Here is a 12,457-nt window from a genome sequence, read left to right on the forward strand (position 1 = left end):
GGGACATAATAAAGACTAATTAACTTGGGAGAGTCTAATATATGAGCAGCGCTATGCCCTTGTGTTTGTGTACGTGTGTGTGTGTGTGTGTGTGTGTGTGTGTGTGTGTGTGTGTGTAAAAACCTGAGACAGCGGAGGTTCGTATAAGTCCAACTGCAGCCTCTGAACCACATGAGGGAAATCACCAGCATGGAAACACACGACGTCTTTGGTTACAAGAGGAGGATCCGGGCTGAACACAGGGGAGGGAGGGAGGGGAGGACAGAGTGAGGAGGATTACATGATATCTCTTGAAGAGTAAGCTGTATAAATACTGAGCGTGTGTGTTGCTCTTCTAAACAAAAAGCAGTCGCTACCCGCTCGCACCCAGCAGGGTGATCATATGTTGCTCCGCCGCCTACCTTTCTCCGGCCCGCACAGCCTTCAGCACCCCCACGGCTGCTGTTGTCTGTCGCTCAAAGCCCTGACCGATGTGATCAGCGTGGGCCCGAGTCCGATCCTCAAACAGCATCTCTCTGGGCTCGCTGGTCCTGGGCAGCGACTGGAGCAGGTTCTTCACCTCGTTGGTGGAGCTACGACATAAATTCATAGAAATAAATACTATAGAATGTGAAGTAGAAAAACACCCAATAGTGTCCACTATGGATTTAAATAATAATTGTCATATATATATATATATATATAATGCAAAAAAAGGTAATATTTAAAAATAATAATAATTAAAAAAAATACATATATATACATATGTATTTTTATTTTTTATTATTATTTTTAAATATTACATTTTTTTGCATTGGCGATGGGTGAAAGTAGGATGAAAATATGTAAAGATCATTCACATTCTTAAGTTCACATTCACACTTACACATAATGTAATTTCCAATAAAAAAAATATTGAAAATAATATCAACAATATTATTTTAACTCTCATTTCTGGTCTTTTTGTTCTCAGTTTGTATCGGTATTTGTTTCATGTCTTGTGTAAAGCGACTTTGACTACCTTTAAAAGCACCATATAAATCAGATTGATCATTATTATTATTATTATTATTATTATTATTAATTGAAAAAAGGGCGCCACATGTATGAAATCTTTTTGGGATTTATAGCATTATTGTCATATATATATATATATATATATATATATATATATATATATATATATATTTTTTTTTTTATTTTTTTTTTTTTTTTTATTATTATTTATTCTTTTTAAAACCTTTTTTGCATTGGCAATGGGTGAAGTTGGGTTAAAATATAACAGACCTCAATACTACTGAAAAAAAATATTGTGCACACAGATGCTTCTAGTTGTACAAAGAGATTTCTCCCCTGTCTCTGCTTCCCTGCTGTCTAAATAAAGAAGAAAATGACTAAAGGTGAGTGGGCAGCTTTGTTTATTTCTTTGTTTCCTGTCTGCTGTGGCAAAATAAAAGGACCAGACAGGCTTTATCTGCTGGTGTTGTTGTTATCTTTGTTGACTCATTGATGTCATCCAGAGCCACAGTATGACACGAGGGGCAGAGAGGATGAAAACCTGCATTAGTATGGATATGATAAAACATTCTTGTTGTGTATTCAGGTCATGTTGGAGCATTTTCAGCAGGGCTGCAACTAACGATTATCTTATCATCATTATTGTTTAATCTGCTGATTCTCACCTCGGCTAATGGCTTCGTCTCTAAAATGTTAAGAGAAAAAAAGATGCTCACAATTTCCTGAGACCTAAGTTGACATATTGAAATGTCTTTTTAATTGTCTGACCACCACCCTAAAACCTAATAACCACTTTAATCACATTTAATAAAGCTGGAAAAAATATTGGTTTATATTTTTACATGAAATAAATAAAAATCAACCCTTTAAAATAAATCAATTATTTAAAAAAAAAAAAAAAACAAAGCTGATGACTTACTTATTTTTGATCAACAAATGATTATGTGTTTTAGCTTACAGCAACCCTTATTAGGTGCTTCACAGCATACCAGGGCTGAAACGATCAGCTAAAAATATTGATAATTAATAAACGAATAATAATTACAGCTGCAGTGATTAGTTGTCTAATCAATAAGATCATCGACAGAAAAATAATCACCAACTACTTTGAAAATAATGAATCGTTTAAGAATTTCTTTTATGCACAAATTGCTGTTTTCAGCCTCTCAAATATGGAGATTTCCTATTTTTTTCTGTTTTATAAAATTAAATTGAATATCTTTAACTTTTGGAGTGACCAAATCAGAGTTTACTGACATCATCTTAGACTTTGAGTAACAGGGATGGACATTTTTCACTATTTTTGAAATTTTAAACAATTATGGAGACAACAAGTAACAGACTAATGTATTGATAATGAAAATAATGGACAGTTACCGCCCTAATAAAAATACATTTGTTTTTGATAAATTAAAAGTAATCAGCTGTACCCAAATGTAATTTGCTGGTTCCAATTTCTTATCGCGAGAATATGCTGCTTTTCTCTGATTTATGTCATTGTAAATTTAATATATTTCGGTACAAAAAAAAAAGTAAACTGAAGATGTAACCCTGGGTTCTATGCAAATACAATTTCTTTATTATTATTATTATTATTATTATTATTATTATTATTATCTCACAGAGAAAAAACAATGAAGCAAAACAATTAGATTAATCAATGATGAACATAATCATTAGTTTCAGCCATAGAAGGGCTGATATGTTGAGGATGAAAACACTTGTTGGTGTGGACATTATAAACCATCCTTGTGGTGTGTTCAGTGAATGTGAATGTCGAAACTAGTTGGAGAATTTTCATATCTGCAGACAAATTAGTTTTTTCTAGCTTCAGCTCTTGTGATGCAAATTATATTGTGTCTATTTAAATTCTTAAAAACAAAAAAGAAACAAAACAGTAGCAGGAAAAGAATGATGAAAAACTGTAAATTAGTAATGCTGTATCCTCTGTGTGCTTTTAGTTAAAAAAATAAAATAAATAAAAAGCATTTTAAATAATGGAAAGTAAAAGTGCTGTAACACGTACACACACGCACGGCCTCATGCATACAGACTGAGCAGCTGAGGAGCAGAAGCATAAAAAATGAGCCGTGTTGCCAAACAATAGAAGTACTGCAGTCAGCTCACTACTGGATCAGTGACTCACACCGGAGCTGCAGTCGGATTCAAAAAAAGAGTATAAACACACACTCGCAGAGACTGTGAGAGATTCCTTCGAGAGTGTAACACAGACAGAAAAGCAGCGAGACTATCCATGCTGCTGAACACTTAATTGTGCATTCATTCATTCAGAGATAAGAGGAGAGAGGCAGGAGCTGGTGGAAGAGGAAGAAAGAAGCAGAGGAAAATAGTAGGGGGGGAATGAAAACACACACACACACACACAACACAGGGCTCAGTGTGTGTGAGCTGACTACAGGCTGACAGTAATGAATGTAAAACCAGGAAAGCTGGTAAGTGAAACACTGAAAAGAAGAGAGTGTAAAGGGAGGAGTGCTGAACGTGCACAACCAGAGTGATATTTGAAGTCTTCCACCTCCCTCCTCTCTCTATATGTGAGCTGTGTTGTTCTGGCACAATGTATGTCAGCACTGCAAGTGGCCAACTGTCTCTGCACCAAGTCGTCAAGACAGATTCCTGTGCATTTATGGTCAAATAAAGTGGGAGGGAGAAGAAAAGAGGAGACCCAGGGGGAACAGATGAGTGGGAGAGGAGTGGCAGGAAAAGAGAGATGATGGAGGGAAATAGGGAATAAAGAAGGAGTGAGTAAGAGGTGGGGAGTGGAGGGGAGAGGCAGTAAAACGAGTGTAAAGAGGAGGGAGACAGAGGGAACACGTTCTCTGACAATCTACACTGTTTAAGTACATCTTACAGCTGCAGCACACATTCCTGAGTACGTTGTACACCACATTTACATTTCACACACTGAGCTAATGCACTTTTGACCAGGGCTGCAACTAATGGCTATTTGCATTATTGATTATTCTGCCAACTAGTTTCTCTGTTAATTGATTATTTGTTAAGTGTGTAGGATCGCTGTTTCCCCCAGCCCAACGTGACTGTTTAAGGATCCGCTCCATACATAAAATACTCTACGCTTTGAATGATAATTTGTGGCTGATATGTTTTTCCTCATTATCTTGTTAAAAATGATTCTTAAAACTCTCAGTCATGCTAGTATGCTCATGTAGAAAACAGAGTAACTTTTCTTCTTCCTCAGATGAATCTTAAAAGTCTTCTAATGTGGAACTCTGCACATGCATCATTCTGCACAGTGAAGGCAAAACATTTTGGACTATTACAGCATTTTTCTGCCAAACAGGATCATTTTTTCTGTAACGTCTGCCTTTTTCCAACAAAGTAATCCACTAGAGACTTAATGTATTGATGATATTTCAATATTGATCCAGCTACAATGTGCTACCATGACAAGTTGTTCGTGCCAGTCAACAAGTTAATGCATTATAACAGCGTTTAACCCGCTCATAGTTATTTTTAGTATGATTGTTTTGCCCACGGATAACAACATGACCATGACATCTAAAACAAATTATATTATTTTAATAAAATTAGTTTTAATTATTGGTATATTTAATGATGATGCCTACACAACTGTATATACAGTGTGATTTTTTTCAAATAAAGGCAGATCTTAAAGATGATGATATGCATCGATATTTTCACTTTGCATCCATAAACTGATACAGAATTGATTATATCCCATCATATACAGTGATTTTAATCATTGCATATTTAATGATGTAGCCTTCATCTAAAGTGTGATTTTCAAAATAAAGGCATGTCTTTAAAATGATGATATTTCACTTTGCATCGATAATATTGCATCATTAACTAGTGTATGGGCTAGGTATACCCCTAAGGTGCATCATTGATTAGTGAATCCATCCTGATACAGATCAATATATCGTTACATCCCAACCGGCTACCACTACAAATAGAATCTAATTATGTGGGAAACACTGAGGCTATTCTATTGACAAATGACAAAATGTGAATAAAGGTTTCTTAACATAATGCGATTGGAACTTTTTAAACATTAAGTCATCCGTGAACATTATTTTTTGCCTGAGTCACGTCAACTCAGATTATCCCACGCTACTTGAGGACGTCATCAAAGTCCTTCTTTTGTAATTGTTTTCATTCAAAGACCCCCAGCTGGAGAAAATTACATACTGTGCCTTTGAATGTCTTGTTTTGTCCCGGAATAATTTATTAATAATTAATCATCTATCTATCTATCAACTAACTGATTAATCGACTAATCATTTCAGCTCTACTTGAGACATCTTGCTGACAGCTGTTCTGCTCTCTATGAACTCTGTATCTAAACAGGAACAGCATGATCTGCGTCAGTCAGAACTCCGTCCTGTTTGCAACTAGTGCTTGCCAAGGTTGCTATGCAATTATTGTAAATCTCTGAAAGCATGGCGCTCTTTCACTAAAAGCTGAAATATTTTGGTTTATTTTCATCGTCTGACCACTATAATCAAGCTGAATTCTCAGACTGAGAGTCTCAGTGCCGTCAGAAGTGCCTAACGGCTCGACCTTTTCACTGAAACCACCAGGAAAAAGAAGAAACGCTGTGGAGAGACGTTCCCCATACACAAGCAGCGTTCCTTCAACACAACATACGGTCAAACTGCAGACAGGGTCTCGCTGCAAATAACATCACGTCCTCTCTTCCTCTGCACTTCTCAGTATTTCTTTCAAACACACTGTTTTTATGTCTTTTTCTGTATACGCGCGGACAGACATAAACAAAAACACTTGCACTGCTCTGACATTTTCAATATGTGTGCTGCCTTTAAACGCACTTTCAGAGTTCCTGACAATAACAGCACAGTAACTCTACAATAAATCAACTGAAAGCAGGAAAGAGAGGTCAGGAGGAGGAAACAGAAGACAGATGGCAAGAGAAATAGAGAAAGAAAGATAGATATTTAGAGGTAGCAGAGGACAGAGAAATGTGGGAGGAGGTGTGGAGGAAATAAACGGAAAAGAGGAATTTGAGTAGGAGGAGGGGGAAGAGAGATTGAGGAGAGATCTGAGAGCCAAAGGGGAAATTATGAGAAAAGTGCTCCTTGGTTTGTGGATGTCGTTCTGTATTCATATCTCATGGTGACTTCTAATTGAGTGATGGGATGAGACAAGACACGGCAGAAAGAAGAGAAAGGAATAGTTTAACCACCTCGCTCTGTATCCATCCTTCTCTCCATCCATCTGTGTCTCTATAAAAGCAGATTCTTTCAGCCCCAGCTGTTACACAAGTGTTTCTGACAGCGCACACAAACATTCGCACACCCTCTTCCTTGAAAGCCGTCCCTGTCAAACACTGTGTATCAACTGATGCATAACATGCAGCTGCAACAAAATGTATATATTGACAGGCTGGATTCAGATGTAAACACTAATCATAAAGTGACTATACTTTCATCATTACTTCCCGTTTTATTTACACAGAATTGTTTGATTATATAAAGCTTCTTGGATGAATTTAAAGAGAAAACAATCCTCTACTAAGGCTGCAACTAATTATAATTTTACTATTTAAATATGCTAAAGGCCAAGGTGACGCCTTCTTTTATGTCCAATCAACAATCAAAGCATATTTAGCTTGAAAAGAAAAACCAGCAAATCCTCGCAAATTCAGAAGCTGAAACAGTGAATAGTTGATCGTTTCAGCTCTAGAATCAGGGCTTTTCACCAGGATATGGAGTAATAACAAGCCAGGTGAAAAAGTAGCCAGCTAGGGATTTTTGTTTTGCATTAAAAGTCCAAATCTGGAAATCGTCTTCTATTTCATCATATACAGGGATTTTAATTATTGCATATTTAATGATGTTGCCTAAGCAAATGTAAATCTAGTTAAATGTTGCAACCGAATATATGGCTTTCGGTGCAATTTTAGCCCACACAGTCTGAAATTAGATATTGATATTTATATTAGACGCCGCCCGAAATGGGAATTTTGAGACTGATGCCGATACTGAGTGGGGAAGTTAATTGATAACCGATATGGCGGCTTATATAGTAATTTTTTGAGCTAGAATGAAAAAAGACGTTTTTTAATGTGGTTTGTGCACTGATTTTGACTTTCTCAAACATAACTCTATTAGATAATATTTAACATTGTTATACATTAATATCCATTATACAAACAATGCATTACAATCTCAGCCAATTTTATAATTAATAACTGAGAAAATAAACAATAAATAGGAATAAAATAAATAGCTAAATAAACGTCATTACTGTTCAGTCATTTGCTGGTCACAAAAAAATAACAATAAAAACATTAATAGCTAACACCATTTCTAAATCACGCCAGGCAACATTTACTCCATTACATATTGAGTAAAAAAAAATTTTCATAACAGCACATACTGGGCAGCATATACACTGGTACTGATATTCCTTTGATAGGCCAATAATATCAGTCACACGAAATCTTTCAGGCTCTACTTTATATTAAAAATCACACCTATTCCTTTTTTTCCTCACACCTATTTCTAATTTTCTCTTATATGTTTATCTTCATTCATTTATTTGTTTTTGTTTTTTCTATTTGTTTTGTTTTTGTATTTTTTGACTATAACTTTGGTGTTTTCATTTATTTTGTACTTGCCTAGTCTATGGATGTATTGGATAAACTGATGTGTGCTCTGACAGCTGATATAATTATGCATCCAAGGAAAATCCAATAAAAATAATTTTGAAAAGACAAAAAAATCACACCTATTCCTGACTGATCTGATTTATATTTAATTATTTATAAAAAAAAATGAACCTATGCCAAAAATAGCTCTCAAAAAACCAAACATGTGACTCATAAATGAGCAGTCAGTTGTTTAACTGGCAGCTGGTGCTTATAGATGCCTCTGTAGAATCAGAAATGATATCCGAAAAATCTCTAAATACTATTGATGTGACTATCAATCAACAGAGACAAGAGAGAAATAACTGCTGCATGTGAGGAATGTGTGTGGTGTGTGTTGTCCTGTGCTTTGGCTGGCTGCCATGTGAAGTAGCGTCTGATGTGTCGACTCTATTAACATAACGATGATCTCATCTGAGTGGTGAGCCACATACCCGCTCACATCACACACGCGCACAAACACACGTCCTCTGTAATGGTCTCGCTCACAGAAATCCTGCGCCTGTGTGTGCGAGACAGAGCTTATGTGTGAGCAACAATGACACTGTGACAGACACAAACAGAGAGGGTGTAATTGCCTCATCCGGCGCTGTGCGGCTACAACAAAGCTTCATGCTGCTACCACGGCTGCTGCTTTAAATGTGTGAGTGTGTTTAGTTAGTGTTTTTCCATAATCAGTCCTCGTGGGCTGTGCGGAGAGTACAGAGGCAAGCCGGCTCAATAAGGTACACACACAAACACACACACCAGAGACTTGTAGCCAGTACAAACATTCATAGAGACTAAAATCCCTGCTAATTCTGTCTCTGTCTTATTGCAGTGCTTAAGGACAATCCAACATATTGGCTGGCTGCATTTATGTGTGCTTATTTATGTAATGTGCTGTAAACTGTGGCATACTCACCGTTTTCTCTTAAAAGGGGACTTTGGTATATCAGCTACAGGTATCATCTGTTCTCCCGGTCTGACCCACATTATAGGACCGTCGTCACTCTCCGTGGGATCCATCAGCCTCAGACTGGAGAGCGTTCCCCATGGGAGAGTCCGCTGCAGCCAGACAGAATCAAAGCACTGTGTTAGTACATCGCTCCTTTTTCAGTTCACCAATTCAAGTATTTTATTTATTCCGGAGACTTCCAAAAAAGAAATCTCATGCGCAAGAAATTGCCCCCCCTGGCCAAACTTGTCACTGGCACCCGAGCTGCTTCGGAGGGTGCTGAATCAGAGCCAAAGCCCTCGACAGATAGAAAAGTGCCAGAGGATGTGCGTCTTTTGATATTCAGCATACGACGCCACTCCTCCACACTGCATGCAGGAGATTTGAAGTGTCAACACAGAATGGCAAACAGAAGAAAAAGCCTGTCACTCCTGCATTTCAGGGACAGCAGTAAACACAGTATTTTGGTGGTCTGTTCCTGCACACAAACATTAAAAGAGAACCCCCTTCCTGAACTGAAAGCTGGGAGCTGCATCAAATCACTCTGACACACCAACTTAACGTCTCTTCTTTGCCAGCCACCGCTGAGAATATTATGCCTTGTTGATGTTTGTGTCGAGCCGTATTTCCCCATCTGTTCGGTTTGTGGTGTCAGTGGTGATGCGTTAAATATTTGGGCACATCTAGTTTATACCTCTGTCACTTTCCCCCGTTCCCTCTCCAGCCGCCCGTTCTGATGCCGAGTAGCATGACTGCCATTCATCCTGTCCTCACTCACCTTCAGGAAGGGCGACTCCTCCAGCATGCCGAGGAATTCTGGGAAATAATCCCCGACCTCCTCATCCACGGCTCCCACCAGGCTGATCTGTCTCATTGCCCCGGCTCTGTATGTTCCATTACTGTATGTTTTCTTCACCTGCAGCAAACACAAGAGAAACACCACATTAGACCATGATATCATAATGTTACTTTAACACCACAGATTTGGGGGATTAGTTACTCAATTCATAACAAAAATATAGGAAGACGTTTCATTATTTCTTTTATTTTCCTAATGTAGGCTCTAGGGAAATTTAATAGTATTTAACTCAGAAAATGTACCATAAATCTTTCAAACATTAATAATCTTATTATTGAGCTGCTATAGAGACTAAATGGCCCTGTCCTTGTGAGAAGGGTGACATGTCCCACTTTATGTATTAATTATATATAAATAGTTGCTCATAAAGTTGGAATGAAATATTTTTGACCTCTTTCCATGAAATGATTGTGACAATGTGATTCATTCTTGACAGATAGAATGTATATCTTCTCAAAACTTTAGTAATCAATCTTTTTCAACCATATCAATGAAAATGAAACCACAATTAACAGAGGATTGTGTGGATTGTGTCGGAAAACAAAATTATTCCAACTTTAACCACGTAGTTTTTCTATGCTAAAAAAGTAGTTTGTCCTTCTAAAGTTTGTGGCTGAAATGGTTTTTTTCCCTCCGTTGAATCTGACTTGTATTTATAAGTTAGTCACAATTAGATTGTGATCTTGTTCAAAAGTGAAACCTGAGTACAGAGAAAAAAATGAATTAAATAAAAAGAAATAAGAATATTTGTAATGACAAACTTTGAAGATTTTGCTCTAACCCTGCACATTCTGAAGAATTTGGTGTACTATGCACCTCCCAATGAGGTGTCCCTATTCCCAGACCAGCCATGTACGAGATGTACTCTGATGAAAAAACAACTAATCAGAGGCTTTTTTAAATCAAATTTCTTGGGAGGTATTTTTAATCAAGGGTTTTAATGAGTGATGTCAACAGACCAACAGGTTGCAGTGTAAATTATAAATGTTTACATAAAACATGCAGATTTAGTATTGTTTGCTTGCAACACAATCCAGAGAAACACCAAACCAGACACCGCCACAAGGCTGCTAATCACTAGTGTGTGTGATTGTGTGTGTGTGTGTGTGTGTGTATTAGCGGTTTCACTTGATGTTTTCTGCTCCACCGATGTCACTTAATAGAGTGTTTGCTGTTCTTCACTTGGCTGACAGAGGATATGGTGTGTGTGTGTGTGTGTGTGTGTGTGTGTGTGTGTGTGTGTGTGTGTTCGTCACTAACACATCTCCCATACCCTTGGCCCCAAACAGTGTCTTTGTGTGTGTGCGTGAGTGTGCAGTACGTACAGCATGTGGCCTGCATGCTGTACTCTTGGCTGATCAGGATGCGAGTGTGTGTGTGTGTGTGTGTGTGTGTTGGCCAGATCCTTGGCTGCACGCCTCTAGTGAGTCACCACTTGACAACAAGGCAGAGATAAAGAGAGGGAGAGGGAGAGAGAGAGGAAGAGAGACGGCCCAGAGGGAGGAGAGAGCGAGGGTACACTGGAGAGAAAGAATGAGGGACAGATGGAGAGAAGTGGTGAGAGAAAGAGGAAGAGAAAGTTAAGGAAGACAAGCTGTCAAAGACACAAAGACAGAGAAGACAGAAGGAGAAAAAACATGGAGGGGAGGATGGAAATAACTCAAAGGGAAGTAAGGAGGGAAGAGCGTCTGCAGGTGAAAATGAAGATAACATGGTTTTTGGAAGGTAAAAGAGAGAATAAAGACGGGTAAAAAAATAAAGAAGTGGAGAGAAGAAGATGCCAGATAAGAAAAAGTAAAAGGCAAAGATGTTAGGGAGACAAAAAAGGAGAGAGGCGGAGTGTGACAAGGAGAGAGGGAGAGCGATGAGGGCAGGTTAGAGAGGATGGGAGGAGGGAGATGAAGGAGAAGTAATGAAGATGGAAACAATGAATTGGAAAAAGACTGAAGGGGAAGGTGCTTGGCTGCTCCCAGGTGTGTCCTTGAGCAAGGCACTAAGTCCCAAAACAGCTGCTCAGAGACGTTCAATCGTGAATCGTGAAGACTGTAGATCACCACAGCTCTCAGGTGTGTGTGTGTGTGTGTGTGTGTGTGTGTGTGAGCCAAGTTCCCCAGTGTGATGCTATTATTAAGGGATTGTTGTTGGTCCAGTAGCCGAGTTATTTATACAGGCAGGATAATTAGTAGAGAATGGCCATAACAGCCGGATTACGCGGGTCAGCGAGGGTGAAATATTCTCTAAAAGTTGAGATCAAAATAACGACTCATCACAACAGACTGGATTAAGCGACGCAGCTAATTATAGGTGTTCATAATCAGCTTTAGTCACTGTGATGTTTATTTAAATATTTTTTGGCTGAGAATAAAACCAGACAGATACTTAATTTATAAAGGACATTAATATTAATATTTGGAGGTTTTAAGAAATGTTATGAGTTGAGATTTTCTGCCATAAACATAAAATAATAATAAATATTAATTGTGATTAAGGCCTAGTTAACCCCTGCAAAGGTATATTTTAATAGGTATATTTCTATGTGTTTTGGCCTTTTGTCCACACTGAAACAGACATTATGTGCAATGGCGAACATTTTTTTTTTACATGTATACACACAAATGTACAGTTCCTCTTCCACTACAGTACAGGCCAAAAGTTTGGACACACCTTCTCATTCAATGCGTTTCCTTTATTTTCATGACTATTGACATTGTAAATTCATCAAAACTATTAATGAACACATGTGGAATTATGTACTTAACAAAAAAGTGTGAAATAACTGAAAACATGTCTTATATTCTAGTAAGCAAAGGGTGGTTACTTTGAGGAATCTAAAATACAAGACATGTTTTCAGTTATTTCACACTTTTTTGTTAAGTACATAATTCCATATGTGTTCATTCATAGTTTTGATGCCTTCAGTGAGAATCTACAATGTAAATAGTCATGAAAATAAAGAAAAACGCATTGAATGAGATGGGTGTGTCCAAAC

General features: G+C 37.7%; 1 protein-coding gene across 1 annotated transcript in view; it reads right to left on the reverse strand.

Moving 5' to 3' along the window:
* Window positions 1-12,457, reverse strand: part of LOC131960436 (lysine-specific demethylase RSBN1L-like) — a 45,874-nt gene that overhangs the window by 6,499 nt on the left and 26,918 nt on the right. Inside the window, exons 5-8 of the mRNA XM_059325666.1 lie at window positions 9,388-9,525; window positions 8,577-8,719; window positions 402-572; window positions 124-232 (exon numbers count right to left, since the gene is read on the reverse strand). Of these exons, the coding sequence (XP_059181649.1) occupies window positions 124-232; window positions 402-572; window positions 8,577-8,719; window positions 9,388-9,525 (561 nt within the window). The remainder of the gene's footprint in view (window positions 1-123; window positions 233-401; window positions 573-8,576; window positions 8,720-9,387; window positions 9,526-12,457) is intronic.

Source organism: Centropristis striata, chromosome 22, assembly GCF_030273125.1.
Source record: "Centropristis striata isolate RG_2023a ecotype Rhode Island chromosome 22, C.striata_1.0, whole genome shotgun sequence".
NCBI classification, from domain to species: Eukaryota; Metazoa; Chordata; class Actinopteri; order Perciformes; family Serranidae; genus Centropristis; species Centropristis striata.